Consider the following 19,257-nt stretch of genomic DNA (forward strand, 5'->3'; position numbering starts at 1 on the left):
AGGGTTAAAATAAAGACAAAGTGAGACATTACAGATAATAGTCACTTCACACCATGGAACTGAGGACCCTGCATGCAGCAGCTTACAACCTATGAGATAAATGGGGTGACACCATGGGAGACATCAGAGGTAGCATTGCTTATACAGTGTAGAAGCCATTTATGTAATAGAGCTTACTGTCATTACACATATACTGTATAAAGCTGTATGAGCCGTCACCAGTCGTTTCCTTTACTGTGCAGATGGTGCCTGGACATAAAAAGATACAGTCCAATACGGCATCATATGGCATCATATTGTGTAGGGTACTGCAGGAGTGTGCACAATGGATGGTTAGTTTTAGGGTTTGTAACTGTGGAAGGGTTTAGATTAGTAATTGTGATAGACCTGTCTGATAAGATGTGTCTTTAGGATTCGTTTACAGTTGGGAGTTAATCTGATTGTCCGGGGTAGAGTATTCCAGAGAAGTGGTGCAGCTCGGGAGAAGTCTTGTATACGAGCGTGGGAGGTTCTGATAATAGAGGATGTAAGTGTTAGGTCATTGAGTGAGCGGAGAACACGGGTTGGGTGGTAGACAGAGATGAGGGAGGAAATGTAGGGAGGTGCGGCATTATGGAGAGCCTTGTGGATGAGGGGAAGAACTTTATATTTTATTCTATAATGAATAGGCAGCCAATGCACAGACCGGAGGACATATATATATACTTCCACACACATAGCACAAACTAGTGCATTGCACAAACATACAAACTAAAATATGCAGTCCAGACCTTAAGTCATGATACAAGAATACAGGCAAACTACAGCATTGCTTATACAATCAGACAGAAGGACAAGTCTTGATACACAGGAACTGAAGCAATGCTCAGGCAGGGTGTGATAAAGAAACCAGGCTTTTATACACACAGAAGCTCAAAGGTAACCAGATGACTGGGTCCACTAGGCCGGGTAGTACACCATCAAGCACAGAGTGCCAGCTTTATAACCATCTGATTCCAGATCCATTCACTATATAGATCTCAGCTGATCAGTGTGGGTACACACTGTTGGACAACCACCAATCTGAAATCGATGACCTCTCCTATGGATAGGCAATTACATAATAACTTGGACAATCCCTTTAAGAATTTGTAGAAAATGTATTCAAGTTCCTGATGTTCCTATCTGGAGATGTCATCTGTGGGAGCCGATGTTCTGATAGATGTCGGATGAAGTGTCAGTTGATCTCTGAGAAGCTTTCCCTTGTCGCATAGTCTTGCAGTTTACCACAGCATAGGCAATATCCTAATGCAAAAATAATAGATTTAGTGAATAGGAAATGAGACCGCGCAGAATTATACTAGGGCTACATGACGACATGTGTCGCACAACAGCAAGCTTTGCTCAGATATTGCCACATGTTTCTGGTTTGCGCCCCCATAGAGATATCCGGAGCAAATCTGAAATATCTGTTCTGTGAATGCCTTGGATATCAATGTGAGGGCTTGAAAGGGAGAACATACGGCCAAAGGTTTGCTGGTCCAATCAATCAGAGATGGAAGGGGGCAGAGGGTGTTCCTGATAGAGGGGGAACTCAGATCAATGTGGACGCCCTTGGTGCTCCAAACTGCTCATTTGCATATTTGCAAAAGAACTAACATCTCAGGAATGGAGTTTCTCAAACAGAAGGGGAAAACGCTATAGATACCGGAAAGTCTGAGCAACGGGATTGTTTTAATATGGCCGGGTCTGGTGAAATTTGACTTTAAGCTACAATGTCTAGAATACTCAGCATAGATCCTTCTCCAGTTCAGTCTTTGCTCGGACTTACAGCTCCATTGTCTTCTGGCAAATGATCTACAAAACGAACAATAGGAAACTTTATGAGAACTAGTTCTGATATAAATCTAAGATACACTGAGATGGTTGGAAGTTATAGACAGACTAGAGATGAGTGAACAGTGTTCTATCGAACTCATGTTCGATCGGATATTAGGCTGTTCGGCATGTTCAAATCGAATCGAACACCGCGTGGTAAAGTGCGCCATTACTCGATTCCCCTCCCACCTTCCCTGGCGCCTTTTTTGCTCCAATAACAGCGCAGGGTAGGTGGGACAGGAACTACGACACCGGTGACGTTGAGAAAAGTAGGCAAAACCCATTGGCTGCCGAAAACATGTGACCTCTAATTTAAAAGAACAGCGCCGCCCAGGTTCGCGTCATTCTGAGCTTGCAATTCACCGAGGACGGAGGTTTCCGTCCAGCTAGCTAGGGCTTAGATTCTGGGTAGGCAGGGACAGGCTAGGATAGGAAGGAGAAGACAACCACAACAGCTCTTATAAGAGCTAAATTCCAGGGAGAAGCTTGTCAGTGTAACGTGGCACTGACGGGCTCAATCGCCGCAACCCAGCTTTCCCAGGATCCTGAATGGAATACACTGTCAGTGTATTCCCGTATACCCGATATATACCCCCGATACCCGTTCCAACGGTGTGCCCCCCCACCTTCACCCCAGAAATACCCTGCAAGTCCCCTAGCAATAGAATTGGGGCTATATACACCCACAATTTTTACTACTGGTATACAGTGCCAATTTCTAACTAGGAATTCAAAATGCGCAAGGCTCCCGGAAAGGGACGTGGACGAGGCCGTGGGCGAGGTCGGGGGAATGGTTCTGGGGAGCAAGGTAGCAGTGAAGCCACAGGGTGTCCCGTGCCTACTCCTGTGGGGCAGCAAGCATTGCGCCACTCCACAGTGCCAGGGTTGCTTGCCACATTAACTAAACTGCAGGGTACAAACCTTAGTAGGCCCGAGAACCAGGAACAGGTCTTGCAATGGCTGTCAGAGAACGCTTACAGCACATTGTCCAGCAGCCAGTCAGACTCTGCCTCCTCTCCTCCTATTACCCAACAGTCTTGTCTTCCTTCCTCCCAAAATTCCGAAGCTTTACAGAACAATAACCCAAACTGTCCCTGCTCCCCAGAGCTGTTCTCCGCTCCTTTCATTGTCCCTCAACCTGCCTCTCCACGTCACGATTCCACGAACCTAACAGAGGAGCATCTGTGTCCAGATGCTCAAACACTAGAGTCTCCTCCATCTCCGTTCGATTTGGTGATGGATGACCAGCAACCCACCCTCATCGACGTTGATGTGACGCAGTTGCCGTCAGGGCATCCAGTTGACCGGCGCATTGTGCGGGAGGAGGAGATGAGACAGGAGTTGGAAGAGGAAGTGGTGGATGATGAGGACACTGACCTGACCTGGACAGGGGGGATGTCAAGCGGGGAAAGTAGTGTGGATGTTGAGGCAGGTGCAGCACCAAAAAGGGTAGCTAGAGGCAGAGGCAGAGGTCAGCAGCTTAGGCGAAGCCAGGCCACACCCGGAATCTCCCAAGATGTTCCAGTTCGTACCCAGCCCCGAAAAACTCCCACCTCGAGGGCACGTTTCTCGAAGGTGTGGAGTTTTTTCAAGGAATGCGCCGAGGACAGATATAGTGTTGTCTGCACAATTTGCCTCTCGAAATTGATTAGGGGCTCTGAGAAGAGCAACCTGTCCACCACTTCAATGCGCCGTCATTTGGAATCCAAGCACTGGAATCAGTGGCAGGCAGCAACGGCAGGACAAAGGCCGCCTGCCGTTCACGCCACTGCCACTGCCTCTGCCACTGCCTCTGCCTCTGCCACTGCCACTGCTGACTGTGCTGGCGATGCACTGCAGAGGACGAGCCAGGACACCACTTCATCTGCCTCCGCCACTTTGTTGACTTCTACCTCATCCTCCCCTGGTCCTGTCTTATCTCCTTGTCCTGCACCATAAAAGGCACCATCAGGCGCTTCTTTACAACAACCCACCATCTCTCAGACATTGGAGCGGCGGCAGAAATACACTGCTAACCACCCACACGCGCAAGCCTTGAACGCCAACATCGCTAAACTGCTGGCCCAGGAGATGTTGGCGTTCCGGCTTGTTGAAACTCCCGCCTTCCTGGACCTGATGGCAACTGCGGCACCTCGCTATGCCGTCCCTAGCCGTCACTACTTCTCCCGGTGTGCCATCCCCGCCTTGCACCAGCACGTGTCACTCAACATCAGGCGGGCCCTTAGTTCCGCGCTTTGCACAAAGGTCCACTTGACCACCGACGCGTGGACAAGTGCATGCGGACAGGGACGCTACATTTCACTGACGGCACACTGGGTGAATGTAGTTGAGGCTGGGACTGCTTCCCAAACTGGCCCGGTGTACCTCGTCTCCCCGCCTAACATTCCTGGCAGGGACACGAGAAGAACACCCCCCTCCTCCTCCTCCTCTACCGCCTCCTCCTCCGCCACCGCCTCCTCCTCCGCCACCGCCTCCTCCTCCGCTGTTAGATTGACCCCAGCTACGAGTTGGAAACGTTGCAGCACTGGCGTTGGTAGACGTCAGCAGGCTGTGCTGAAGCTGATCTGCTTGGGGGACAGACAGCACACTGCCTCCGAGGTGAGGGATGCCCTCCTCGATGAGACAGCAATATGGTTTGAGCCGCTGCACCTGGGCCCAGGCATGGTCGTTTGTGATAACGGCCGGAACCTGGTAGCAGCTCTGGAGCTTGCCGGACTCCAACATGTTCCATGCCTGGCCCACGTCTTCAACCTAGTGGTGCAACGTTTCCTAAAGAGCTACCCCAATGTTCCAGAGCTACTGGTGAAAGTGCGGTGCATGTGCGCCCACTTTCGCAAGTCGACAGTAGCCGCTGCTAGCTTAAAATCTCTCCAGCAACGCCTGCATGTGCCACAACACCGGCTTTTGTGCGACGTCCCCACACGCTGGAACTCAACGTTTCAGATGTTGAATAGAGTGGTTGAGCAGCAGAGACCTTTGATGGAATACCAGCTACAAAACCCTAGGGTGCCACAAAGTCAGCTGCCTCAGTTTCACATCCATGAGTGGCCATGGATGAGAGACCTTTGTGACATCCTACGGGTGTTTGAGGAGTCCACAAGGAGGGTGAGCTCTGAGGATGCGATGGTGAGCCTTACAATCCCGCTCTTGTGTGTTCTGAGAGAATCCCTGATTGACATCAGGGATAACTCAGATCACACAGAGGAGTTAGGGATAGCATCCGATCCGTCACAGCTGGAGAGTAGGTCCACACATCTGTCCGCTTCACTGCGTTTAATGGAGGAGGAGGAGGAGGAAGAAGAGTTGTCCGATGATGTGATGGTGATACAGGAGGCTTCCGGGCAACTTCGAATCGTCCCATTGTTGCAGCGCGGATGGGTAGACATGGAGGATGAGGAGGAAATGGAGATTGAACTTTCCGGTGGGGCCAGAGGAGTCATGCCAACTAACACTGTGGCAGACATGGCTGAGTTCATGTTGGGGTGCTTTACAACCGACAAGCGTATTGTCAAAATCATGGAGGACAACCAGTACTGGATCTTTGCTATCCTTGACCCCCGGTATAAAAACAACATCTCGTCTTTTATTCCGGTAGAGGGGAGGGCCAATCGCATCAATGCTTGCCACAGGCAATTGGTGCAGAATATGATGGAGATGTTTCCAGCATGTGACGTTGGCGGCAGGGAGGGCAGTTCCTCCAGTAGGCAACCAAGTTCTCACCGGTCCACACAAACGAGGGGCACACTGTCTAAGGTCTGGGACACCTTGATGGCACCCCCTCGCCAAAGTGCCGCCACGGAGGGTCCTAGTGTCACCAGGCGTGAGAAGTATAGGCGCATGTTGCGGGAATACCTTTCCGACCACAGCCCTGTCCTCTCCGACCCCTCTGCGCCCTACACTTATTGGGTGTCGAAGTTGGACCTGTGGCTTGAACTTGCCCTATATGCCTTGGAGGTGCTGTCCTGTCCTGCCGCCAGCGTCCTATCTGAGAGGGTGTTCAGTGCAGCCGGTGGCATCATCACTGACAAGCGCACCCGTCTGTCAGCTGAGAGTGCCGACCGGCTCACTTTGATAAAAATGAACCACCACTGGGTAGAGCCGTCATTTTTGTGCCCACCTGTGTAAAGCACCCCAACATGAAACTCCATGTCTGTACTCAACCTCTCCAATTCCTCCGCATCCTCATACTCATCCACCATAAGCGTTGCACAATTCTGCTAATACTAGGCTCCCTCCACCCTGATTTCCCCCAACTCTGCTGGTTAGAGGCTCCCTCCACCCTGATTTCCACCAACTCTGCTGGTTAGAGGCTCCCTCCACCATGAATTGGTCCAAACTGGGCTGTTTAGCGGCTCCCTCCACCATTAATTGGTCCAAACTGGGCTGTTTAGAGGCTCCCTCCACCATGAATTTGCCCAAACTGGGCTGTTTAGAGGCTCCCTCCACCATGAATTGGTCCAAACTGGGCTGGTTAGAGGCTCCCTCCACCATGAATTTCCCAAAACTTGGCTGTTTAGAGGCTCCCTCCACCATTAATTGGTCCAAACTGGGCTGGTTAGAGGCTCCCTCCACCATGAATTGGTCCAAACTGGGCTGGTTAGAGGCTCCCTCCACCATGAATTTCCCAAAACTTGGCTGTTTAGAGGCTCCCTCCACCATTAATTGGTCCAAACTGGGCTGGTTAGAGGCTCCCTCCACCATGAATTTGCCCAAACTGGGCTGTTTAGAGGCTCCCTCCACCATGAATTTGCCCAAACTGGGCTGGTTAGAGGCTCCCTCCACCATGAATTGGTCCAAACTGGGGTTTTTAGAGGCTCCCTCCACCATGAATTGGTCCAAACTTGGCTGTTTAGAGGCTCCCTCCACCATTAATTGGTCCAAACTGGGCTGGTTAGAGGCTCCCTCCACCATTAATTGGTCCAAACTGGGCTGGTTAGAGGCTCCCTCCACCATGAATTGGTCCAAACTGGGGTTTTTAGGGGCTCCCTCCACCATGAATTTCCCAAAACTTGGCTGTTTAGAGGCTCCCTCCACCATTAATTGGTCCAAACTGGGCTGTTTAGAGGCTCCCTCCACCATTAATTGGTCCAAACTGGGCTGTTTAGAGGCTCCCTCCACCATGAATTTGCCCAAACTGGGCTGGTTAGAGGCTCCCTCCACCATGAATTGGTCCAAACTGGGCTGGTTAGAGGCTCCCTCCACCATGAATTGGTCCAAACTGGGTTTTTTAGAGGCTCCCTCCACCATGAATTGGTCCAAACTTGGCTGTTTAGAGGCTCCCTCCACCATTAATTTGTCCAAACTGGGCTGGTTAGAGGCTCCCTCCACCATGAATTGGTCCAAACTGGGTTTTTTAGAGGCTCCCTCCACCATGAATTTGCCCAAACTGGGCTGTTTAGAGGGTCCCTCCACCATGAATTGGTCCAAACTGGGGTTTTTAGGGGCTCCCTCCACCATGAATTTCCCAAAACTTGGCTGTTTAGAGGCTCCCTCCACCATTAATTGGTCCAAACTGGGCTGTTTAGAGGCTCCCTCCACCATTAATTGGTCCAAACTGGGCTGGTTAGAGGCTCCCTCCTTCATGAATTTGCCCAAAACGGGCTGTTTAGAGGCTCCCTCCACCATGAATTGGTCCAAACTGGGTTTTTTAGAGGCTCCCTCCACCATGAATTGGTCCAAACTTGGCTGTTTAGAGGCTCCCTCCACCATTAATTGGTCCAAACTGGGCTGGTTAGAGGCTCCCTCCACCATGAATTGGTCCAAACTGGGTTTTTTAGAGGCTCCCTCCACCATGAATTGGTCCAAACTTGGCTGTTTAGAGGCTCCCTCCACCATTAATTGGTCCAAACTGGGCTGGTTAGAGGCTCCCTCCACCATGAATTGGTCCAAACTGGGTTTTTTAGAGGCTCCCTCCACCATGAATTTGCCCAAACTGGGCTGTTTAGAGGCTCCCTCCACCATGAATTGGTCCAAACTGGGGTTTTTAGGGGCTCCCTCCACCATGAATTTCCCAAAACTTGGCTGTTTAGAGGCTCCCTCCACCATTAATTGGTCCAAACTGGGCTGTTTAGAGGCTCCCTCCACCATTAATTGGTCCAAACTGGGCTGGTTAGAGGCTCCCTCCACCATGAATTTGCCCAAACTGGGCTGTTTAGAGGCTCCCTCCACCATGAATTGGTCCAAACTGGGTTTTTTAGAGGCTCCCTCCACCATGAATTGGTCCAAACTTGGCTGTTTAGAGGCTCCCTCCACCATTAATTGGTCCAAACTGGGCTGGTTAGAGGCTCCCTCCACCATGAATTGGTCCAAACTGGGTTTTTTAGAGGCTCCCTCCACCATGAATTTGCCCAAACTGGGCTGGTTAGAGGCTCCCTCCACCATGAATTGGTCCAAACTGGGGTTTTTAGAGGCTCCCTCCACCATGAATTGGTCCAAACTTGGCTGTTTAGAGGCTCCCTCCACCATTAATTGGTCCAAACTGGGCTGGTTAGAGGCTCCCTCCACCATGAATTGGTCCAAACTGGGCTGGTTAGAGGCTCCCTCCACCATGAATTGGTCCAAACTGGGGTTTTTAGGGGCTCCCTCCACCATGAATTTCCCAAAACTTGGCTGTTTAGAGGCTCCCTCCACCATTAATTGGTCCAAACTGGGCTGTTTAGAGGCTCCCTCCACCATTAATTGGTCCAAACTGGGCTGTTTAGAGGCTCCCTCCACCATGAATTTGCCCAAACTGGGCTGTTTAGAGGCTCCCTCCTCCATGAATTGGTCCAAACTGGGCTGGTTAGAGGCTCCCTCCACCATGAATTGGTCCAAACTGGGTTTTTTAGAGGCTCCCTCCACCATGAATTGGTCCAAACTTGGCTGTTTAGAGGCTCCCTCCACCATGAATTTGCCCAAACTGGGCTGTTTAGAGGCTCCCTCCACCATGAATTGGTCCAAACTGGGGTTTTTAGGGGCTCCCTCCACCATGAATTTCCCAAAACTTGGCTGTTTAGAGGCTCCCTCCACCATTAATTGGTCCAAACTGGGCTGGTTAGAGGCTCCCTCCACCATGAATTTGCCCAAACTCTGCTGGTTAGAGGCTCAATCCACCCTGATTTTCAAAACAAATGTTGGTGCCAACCTCAACTTACTACAAGGGCCAAATTCACTGCTGGTGACAATCTCTCCTCACTGCAAGTGCCAAATACACATGTTTCAAGGTGTTTTCCTACTGTCAGAGAGGTGGTATTGAGTGTGTAAAGTGTGTAGTTGTTAGGCTGTGATGTTGGGGTAATAGAGGGTCTTTGGTGTGTTAGATGCCCCCAGACATGCTTCCCCTGCTGTCCCAGTGTCATTCCAGAGGTGTTGGCATCATTTCCTGGGGTGTCATAGTGGACTTGGTGACCCTCCAGACACGGATTTGGGTTTCCCCCTTAACGAGTATATGTTCCCCATAGACTATAATGGGGTTCGAAACCCGTTCGAACACACGAACATTGAGCGGCTGTTCGAATCGAATTTCGAACCTCGAACATTTTAGTGTTCGCTCATCTCTAAGACAGACCCAACCTGGAGCAATGCCTGGGAGTTTGTGTACTATGGCAATACTAGGGTTCCTGAAGGCTATCTCTACAGGGTTCTCTCTATAACTTCTATCCATCTCATTACATCATTGCTTGATGGATTTGTGTGACCAAACAGATGTGGATCTGGTTGTGAGTTACCATATGGTACAGACTAAATGTGTTCAGTAATGTATACTTCATGTCATATATCCATATAATGTATATATAGGATGGAGGGATATAACAACTTACTTGGTGGCCTACCCGTCATACATACAGCTGAATAAGTAACTTCTACTTCAGTAGGATAGTCATTGTCAGTGACTAAAAAAGATACATAAGGTAATACAGTAAATTACTTTAGCTCATCCCTCAGCCCTTCGTAACCTAAGCTAGTCATAGACGTCAGACAAAAGTTGGTCATAGTGAACTATTTCGGGTGGTGGATGACCTTTATTGGTGATGTCTGCCTTTTGAAACAAGAAACGTTACAAGAATTAGATATTGCAAAGAACAAAGTAGTCAGCGGCACTACTGCAACAGCGCGCGTATTCACAATCTTGTGTCAGTATTGGCAAATCTTCCAGCTGTAACAGCCAAAAAACCATGGAATAAATAAAATCCCAGGGTGGTGCTCACTGTGAAAAAACCTAGACAGGCAGTGACATATGTGAAATGTAGAAAACAGGGCACTCACCCGCCACGGGATACATAAAACATTCCTTTTTATTTCATCCTCTTTAAAAAAAGGTCAAACCTTGACCATCGGGGTACAGAAGACGGAATGATGCAAAGAAACAAACAGCGACGATCGTTTCGTGCTTAGTGCACTTCGTCAGGCTGACAAAGTGCACTAAGCACGAAACGATCGTCGCTGTTTGTTTCTTTGCATCATTCCGTCTTCTGTACCCCGATGGTCAAGGTTTGACCTTTTTTTAAAGAGGATGAAATAAAAAGGAATGTTTTATGTATCCCGTGGCGGGTGAGTGCCCTGTTTTCTACATTTCACATATGTTACAAGAATTAGTATGACCCTTTTTGATTCAGGAAAAATGTCAAGCTATTGGCAATTCAGTATGTCACTAAAGGGTTAATGCTCAATTCTTGTATGTAAGAGGTTGTCAACCATACTCCATGACCTATGGATATGCTGTAAGTAGGGTTGAGCGATCGTGTTCCGAACATGATCTTTTTAGATGGGATCGAGATCGGTGATTATTTCACACAATGCTTTGCTACTGGCCAACCATTGTGGGAAAAACTAACAATGTTAGCCTTCACACTGAGTATACGCTCCGCTCATTCTGAGCGGAGTGTATACTCAGTGTGAAGGCTCCGCTGCGGTTCCATAGTAATGAATGGTAGCAGCCGGCACACAGCCTTAACCCCCAGCACGCCGGCTGCCTCCATTCATTCTAATGGGAGACTAGCTAACATCTCTAGTAGCTACTTACCTGCAGAGATGGCTGGTCCGGTGCCCGGTGTTCTCGTTCTTCTTCGCCTCGCTGCCCCCACCTCCCAGGTTAGTGTTAAAGAGCTAGGAAGAAGGAGGGGCTTGTGGCTTAGGAGAGTGTGGGCAGGTACAGGGTGGGGAGACGTGACGTCTCCCCCAGGGGTGAACCTGGGCTTTCTGCCGCCTGACGCGGATGTCAGAAAGCCGCCCCCCCCGAGGAGGGGGTGGAGCTGAGGGGGTGGGGGTCGCAAGAAAGGGGCAGGGCTGAGTGGAAAGGGGGTGGGGCCGAGCGGAGCAAGCGGCGTTCGCAGGCAGAGAGCAGGCAGGTAGAGGACCTGCTCTCTGCCTGAATGTGAGGGGCGGCCGCTGGAGCAGCGCTGCATCCAGCAGGGCCACCCCAATACACTGCTCGCTTCCCGTGTCGGGCTGCAGACACGGTGACGCTAAGCCAGTCCAGGACAGCTTGTCCTGGACTGGCTTAGGTCAGCAAAAATGCCGCCCTCCTGAGGCCCTGGCATAGCGCCGCCTGAAGCGGTCGCTTCAGGTCACCTCATGGGAGGTGTGGCGCTGGTCTCCCCTCCCAGTACCTGTCCACACTCTCCTAACCCGCCCACACTCTCCTAACCTGGGAGGCAGGGGGCAGTGAGGCGAAGAAGAACGAGAACACCGGGCACTGGACCAGCCATCTCTGCAGGTAAATGGACACCAGGGGGGACTAAGTAGCCAGAGGATTAATAAAAAATAATAAACTTCTGGCTACTCCTTGGAATTGGGATCGAGATTGGGTTCGAATGAAAAATGATCAAAAATCGGATTTCAAAATCAATCCTGAAAAGTCAAGATCGGCTCAACCCTAGCTGTAAGCTTAAGATATTGACTTCCGAGCTTGAGATTGGCTTCTAATAACAAAATTAACCAAGAGATAAAGATGGAGGGATTTTCTATTACCTGCTGTTGGGTTCTCATTAGATGGGCGGCGGTGATGATACATGTACAATAAAATAAGGATGATGATGAGTAGTAACAGCCCCAAACTTACAGATAGTAGGGTCACTAAAGAAGAGTCATCTGGCCCTATAGAGAGACACAATCCATTATTAGGAAAAATTTAAAAAAACTGGCGCCCCTGGAGGGACATTAATAGGTTCTTAGTTGCAGCTCCTCCCGGGCGCCGACCTGGAAGGTGGTGGACATATACAGGGAAAAATATATAAACTAAAAACCGGGATACAGAAGAGCGCCACTAAATGAAGAGTGAGTCCAATGGTTAATTTGTATTGGCACTTTATTGGTTCCAAATGACGGGTAAAATAGGCAACACGTTTCGATGCTGGTCTAGTGTCTTCTTCATAGTCCACTGTCAGAGCGTGGGAATCTACTCAAGTAGATTGGCCTGAAGAAGACACTAGAGCAGTGTCGAAACGCGTAGCCTATGTTACCCCTGTCATTTGGAACCAATAAAGTGACGATACAAATTAACCGTTGGACTCAGTCTTCATTTAGTGGTGCTCTTCTGTATCCCGGTTTTTATTTTATATATTAATCCATTATTAGATAATATCTGGTTGACATAGGTGGCCAGGATGGGATGACAGACGCTGCTCACCTTGTATATAAAGTGTCTGACTCTCCTTCTTTACTCTGCTGTTTGGTGTCTGTATCTCACATGAATAGTTTCCAGAATGTTCCACCTCATATTTATTATCAGAGCTGAATCCCTGAACGTTCCTCCCATCTCTGTAGAAGACATACTGCAGCTCTGTACTCCGTCTAGGCTCAGTAAGATTTGTGTCACATGTTAGGATTATGTTATCTCCATCGTTGACCAACTCTGGAGATACTTTCAATATTGGAGGAGAAAATAGCTCTAGAAAAGAATGATATAAAAAATAAAGACTTTGGAGTTTGTCTATAATAATCTTTGCTCATTCATCCATAAAAGCATTTGTGAGGCCGGATACTGATGTTGGCCAAGAGGACCTTCTCCACAATCTCCATTCTAGTTCATCCTAAATGTATTGGACAAGGTTAAGGACCTGACTCTGTGAAGCCAGTCAAGATCTTCCACACCAAACTCAACGAACCTTGCCTGGACATGCTGGAACAGAAAAGGACCTCCCTAAAACTGTTTCCAAAAAATTGGATGCATAAAATTGTCCAAAATGTCTTGGTCTGTTAAAGATTTAAGATATCCCTTCACTGGACCTGAGAACCCTACACCAGTCCTGGAATACTACCCCATAGTATTACCCATTCTCCACCAGATGATACAGTTGGCACACTGTAGTCAGAGAGTTAACGTTCTCCTGGTGTTTGCCAAACCCAAATTTTTCTATCAGACTGCTAGATTGTCCACTGCAGAGAAGACATTGCACTGCTCCAGGGTCCAGTAGTGGCATTGTGCATTACAACGCTCAAGTGTGTAAAAAATACATCAACATTCAAAGACATATATTGACCCTTATACTCACCTTTTGTTACCTCTTTTAGGCCTTATTGCAGTGTCCAGTGCTCTGCTTTGACGTCATGCGCTCGGGGTCAACTCTGAGGCCTCTGAGTGGTACTTAGCGGTGACATAAGTATGCCGAGCATCATGACAGGACTCAGCTGTGACCCCGGGAGCATGACATCACAGCAGAGAACTGGACACCATTAGGAGGCCCAAATGAGGTAATGGAATGTGAGTGCAAATGTTTGTTTATTTTTACCCCTTTTCCATGGTGTCCACCTATTATTCTCTGGGGTCTGAACAGATTAGGAATATTTGGGTTGAATCCAGTTAGATACAAACTGATTTGCCCATCTCTACTCATCGCTCAGCACCCCTACTCTGTAACATTTGTGAGAAGGTGACAGGCAGAGTGCTGGAGTCACGGTATATATCCTCCAGATTCCTGACATATGTGTGGTCCAGTGCATGGTCTTGAGTAGGCCTCAGCCCCAGGTGTGGGTCCTAGGCTTGTTACTGGACCATAAAAGGCTGCAGAGCCTGCACATCAGAGTAGATCCTGGGAGTGGGAGGAGGCGCCTGGGTCTGTCTCGGAGAACTGAGTTTGGTGAGCAGAAACTAGTACTTGTTCTGCTTTATTTGATCTTGTGGCTGGAAGTAAGGCACCGGTATAGTTAGCCTTATTCAGTATTATTTAGAGCTCGGACGAGCAGGAGTTTTGTTTTCCCTTTTGCCTGAAGTTAAGGCTGTATTTTATTTTATACCTGGCATGAAGATTTATTTATTTAGCTGTTTTTCATCTAAATAAACCTGTTTGTACCAGATTTTGTGTCCCTGTCTGTGACTGGTTGGGCCCGCACCATTGCTACTACTGAGCTACCTTTCCCACACTTTCCATGGTCGGCCTTCACCTCATGGATGAGTTGCTTTGACTCCTAAACTATTCAATAATATCAGTCACAGATGGTGGAATATTTAGGAGGGAAGAAATTTCAGCTAATGTGAAAGTGAATGTGTTTGCTTTGTTTGGAATGCTTACCTTGTACCAATAGCGGGAATTCATTACTTATCCTCACTTTGCGACTCATTAAGGTTCTTACATGACATGTATAATTCCCAGAATCCTCCAGCTGAGCAGACTGAACCTCATATTTATTAGAGGAATTAAAATCCTGAACCTTCCGGCCATCTCTATAGAAAGCAAACTGGACTCCTGTCGGCTTTATGTATGAACTAAGCGTTGTCTCACATGTCAGGGTCATGGGATCTCCTTCAAACATTAAGTTATTGGTCAAGATAATATATGGATGTGAGATTACATCTAAAAATGGAAGAAAGATGTTAAATTATATGTTAAAACAAAGGCCCCACGTTGCGGAAATGCAGTTTTTTCGTTGCAGATTTTGCTGCTTTTTTTTGAGCCAAAGTCAAAAGTGGTTTGAAAAGAAATGGAAAATGTAAAGGAATTTCTTAGATCTTTCTCTTCTCTTAAATCCAATCCTGGATCAAAACAACACAGAAAAATCTGCAGCAAAAAACTTGGGTCCATAGCCTTAAAGTGATTTACACTGTCCTCAATATTGGATGCTCCCATGTAGAAGACACGAGCATTGTCTATACTCACCTCCTATCTGGATTATTCTCTCTGCACTTCTCTTCCTTACTCTGCCATCTGTAGTTTCCACCTCACATGAATATTTCCCAGAATCCTCCAGCTGGACATTGTAGACTTCATAGGTATCACTGACACCAAATCCCTGAACAATCCCTCCTTCTCTGTAGAAAGCAATCCGCAGTTGTGTATTGTGTCTGGGAGGAGGAGGGAGACTTGTCTGACATGTCAGGGCCATCTTATCTGTAGTAATAACTGGTTGTGGGGTCACTGATAGTGTTGGGGTCGTGAACAGATCTAGAAAGGAGCAAAGTGATAAGAATATACTACTGGGGGGATTTATTAGAAGGCAGAAACATTTAATAACATGTCAACATACAATATGAGAATGGAGAAGACTTTGAAGCAAAAAACATCCAGAAAAAAACATGTTAAAGGAATCCTGAATTTCTCAAAGCCACAATTCCAAGTCCTACATTACGGAACATTGATCAAGGAATTTGGTCTTGCCAAGTCTTACGCATTGCTATATCTTATCACTTATCTCCAGCTAAACATGGAAACCAGTCTTGTGGGATGTAAGAAGATGTGAGATTTATTCCTCTATTTATTCTCCTCTTGTTTCTAAATTCTCTTTTAAAAGCTGTTAGGACAGAGAAAATATCAGGGGAGATCTCAGTTCTATTCCTTGTAATACATTAGGAACATCCTCTTAGGTCTGTGCACCTAAAAGGAATACAGTGGCATGCAAAATTTTGGACACCCCTAGTCTATGGTGGACTTTCACATGTGTTTAAGATCATTATCGATTTGTAGAAGCCATCCTCCTCCTCCTCCTCCTTCTCCTCTTCCTCCTTTTGATCCTCCTCATCCTTCTCCTCCTTTTCATCCTCCTCCTCCTTCTCCTCTTCCTCCTTTTCATCCTCCTCCTTCTCCTCTTCCTCCTTTTGAGCCTCCTCATCCTCATGCTCTTTTGAAGTTCAGCTTTTTTACAGGTGGTGTTATGTTTGCTTCAAGAATTTGCTGAAATTTCAATGAATCCATTCTTCCCTCTACCCGTGAAATGTTCCCCATGCCATTGACTGCCACACAACCCCAAAGCATCATTGACCTCCCCCATGCTTAATGGTTGGAGAGATGTTCTTTTCCTGAATTTCTGTGCCTTTTTTCGCCAAACATTCCTTTGTTCATTGTGGACAAAATGTTCTATTTTAACCTCATCGGTCCACAGGACTTGTTTCCTAAATGCATCAGGCTTCTTTAGATATTCATTTGCAAACTTCTGATGCTGAATTTTATGGTAAGGATGCAGGAGAGGTTTTCTTCTGATGTTTTGAACAATTGTTTTGAACAATGTGCCAAAACTCCAGAGTCTGCTAAATCTTCCTGAAGGTCTTTTGCAGTCAACTAAGAGACGAGGTTGAGGCAACAACATAATATTGTACAAATGCTGGAGAATAATTCCTATATAAATGATTCAGAATTTACCTTGTACCGATAGAGAAACTTCATCTTCATGATCTTTATAGCCTTTTTTTGTACATCTATATCTCCCGGCAGTCGTCTTGGTTACATCTCTAATATAATATTCTGCATTATCTGACCAGTCTGTAATGTTCTTCTTATCTTTGTAAAATCTTGTCCGTCCTCTATAGTATCCAGGATAGTGGTGACATCTTATATTTATCTCATCTCCTTCATAGACATATAGAGGGGTCTGCAGGATGACCCAACCTGTAATATACAATGATATAAGATGAGGAAACATATATGATCTCTTATCAGTCTGTGTGTGATACAACTTGTTACCTTGTCTGTATATTTATCATCTGGTAGATTTACTCACCATGACTAACCTCCAGTCTAGCGGGGTCACTTATTTCTTCAGCTCTGGTCTGACATTGGTAACTTCCACTGTGTGATGTTTCGGCATATTGTATTATATAGGATTTTCCATTGTATACTTGCACTCCGTCTCTGTACCATATATAATCCATCCCCTCTCCTATAGTAGATCCCACATCACAGGTCATTGTTATCTGCTCTGATGTAAAGATCTTCTTGTAGTCTGGAGTGAAGGTCACCGCAGGTCTGATGGCGGCTCCTATAAGACATCATGGATCATACAGAGCAAAGAAGTAGCTCACAGTGGGAGGTCAGCCTAGGGCCCACTGACTTTATGGGACCCCCACAATATCACCACAAACACATGCAGCACTTTTGTATCCATGTCTACAGGATACCCTTACAGCTGTTATACATGGCAAAGGACAATATTGTGGATTTCTTCTCTCAAAGTTATTCTGTGAACTATATCCACTTCCTCAGGCTGCAGATATGGTTGAATACAATGGTGAAGCAGGAAGCCTTTAGCTTTCTGCTCCACTATTCAGACATCTGCTATTGATGTCTGTGGCTCAGCGCAGATCTACTGCATCAAGCCAGGTATAAGTGAAGAGCAGCAGAGAGCTCCGGGGGAACAAGTTTGGGTCAGTATGACTTTGTGTAGGGGTCACTGGAACTATTATACTGTGTGGAGGGTCTACTGGGGACTAGAGATGAGCAAATACCGTTCGATTGAATAGGTATTCGATCCAATATTACGGAATTCAAAGTATTCATATTCGATTGAATACCACCTGGTATTCACAGTAAAAATTTGATTCCTCTCCCACCTTTCCTGGCGCTTTTTTGTTCACCAATAACTGTGCAGGAGAGGTGGGATAGGAAAGTAGGGTAACGGAGACATCGAAAAAAATTGGAAAAAGTCATTGGCTGGCTAAATCAGGTGACCACCACTTTATACAAATAGTGGATTTCAGATTCGGTTCATATGAGACTGTGAACTAGGCAGGGATAGATGTACTGGCAGGGTAAGCTAGGAATTAGCTTTATTTTTGTAGGAATCTTACTCAAACAGCTCTTTGGGGATCTATATACCTTCCTTGCCAGCCCAAGATACATGCAAGAGTACGGTCAATGCATTCCTATGGGAAAAAGTCAGCTCCTGCATACCGCAAGCTGCCTGCGAACCCGACTAGCATATGGTGTGCTGCCAGGATGTGTTTGCAATGAACTTACTCCCGTATTTAGCTCAGGCTGGCAAGGTCACATCACTTTCAAACTTCACCTGCAAGCACATCTCATGGCAGCGCACCATATGCTAGTTGGGATCCCTGGCAGCTTGCGTTATGTGGGAGCTGACTTTTTCTCATAGGAATGCATTGACCAGCGTTGATTGGCCGAATGCTATACAGTGTACAGCATTTGGCCAATCAACGCTGGTTCTGCTGGAGGCTCATCTGTGAGGAGGAGGAGTCTAAGATCTGTCCACTGCAGTCCCCATTGTGGTCCGATCTCAGGTGTAGCAGAGTTGAGCGCTCAATTCTGCTACACCTGAGATGTAGCAGAGCTGTGCATTCAACTCTGCTACACCTGAGATGTAGCAGAGCTGTGCGCTCAACTCTGCTTAACCTGAGATGTAGCAGAGCTGTGCGCTCAACTCTGCTACACCTGAGATTGGACCACAATGGAGACAGCTGTGGACCGATCTTAGACTCTGCCTCCTCACAGAAGAGCCTCCGGCAGAACCAGTGTTGATTGGCCGAATGCTGTACACTGTATAGCATTCGGCCAATCAACGCTGGTCAATGCATTCCTATGAGAAAAAGTAAGCTTCCGCATAACACAAGCTGTCAGCTCTCCCGACTAGCATATGGTGCGCTGCCACGATATGTGTTTGCAGGTGAAGTTTGAAAGTGATGAGACCTTGCCAGCCCGAGCTAAATGCGGGAGTATCAATGCATTCCTATGGGAAAAAGTCAGCTCCCGCATTATTAGTGGCATAATAAATTGACTTGGGTTTGTTAGATGCCCCCAGACATGCTTCCACTGCTGTCCCAGTTGCATTCCAGAGGTGTTGGCATCATTTCCTGGGGTGTGATAGTGGACTTGGTGATCCTCCTGAGTCGAATAGTGGTTTCTCCTTAAGCTTTTTTCCACATAGACTATAATGGGATTTGATATTCGTTCGATTAGTCGAATATTGAGGAGCTATTCGAATCAAATATCGATTATCGAATATTTCACTGTTTGCTCATCTCTACTGGGGACCATTATGCTGTGTGTAGTGACCACTAGGGTCTGTTATACTACGTGTAGAGGCCACTAGTAACCATTATACTCAGGGCTGTGGAGTAGGTAGGTTAAAACAATGAATGCAACACCTCTATTTTTCTACAGACCGACTTCAACTCCTGCTCCAACTCCAACTTCTTCACAAATGGCTGACAGCTATGGTCAGAAAGATGCAGCAAGGATCCTCTAATTCATAATCAAG

The 19,257-nt window shown here is 47.2% G+C and overlaps 2 protein-coding genes across 2 annotated transcripts in view; both read right to left on the reverse strand.

Annotated features, from left to right (window-relative positions):
- The window catches only part of LOC142214623 (Fc receptor-like protein 5), a 384,847-nt gene that overhangs the window by 178,483 nt on the left and 187,107 nt on the right, over positions 1 to 19,257 (reverse strand). The window lies entirely within an intron of this gene.
- Positions 1 to 19,257, reverse strand: part of LOC142214300 (Fc receptor-like protein 5) — a 97,763-nt gene that overhangs the window by 73,217 nt on the left and 5,289 nt on the right. Inside the window, exons 3-7 of the mRNA XM_075283211.1 lie at positions 16,765 to 17,022; positions 16,407 to 16,652; positions 14,931 to 15,215; positions 14,346 to 14,627; positions 12,464 to 12,724 (exon numbers count right to left, since the gene is read on the reverse strand). Of these exons, the coding sequence (XP_075139312.1) occupies positions 12,464 to 12,724; positions 14,346 to 14,627; positions 14,931 to 15,215; positions 16,407 to 16,652; positions 16,765 to 17,022 (1,332 nt within the window). The remainder of the gene's footprint in view (positions 1 to 12,463; positions 12,725 to 14,345; positions 14,628 to 14,930; positions 15,216 to 16,406; positions 16,653 to 16,764; positions 17,023 to 19,257) is intronic.

The sequence above is a fragment of the Leptodactylus fuscus genome, chromosome 7, assembly GCF_031893055.1.
Source record: "Leptodactylus fuscus isolate aLepFus1 chromosome 7, aLepFus1.hap2, whole genome shotgun sequence".
NCBI lineage: Eukaryota > Metazoa > Chordata > Amphibia > Anura > Leptodactylidae > Leptodactylus > Leptodactylus fuscus.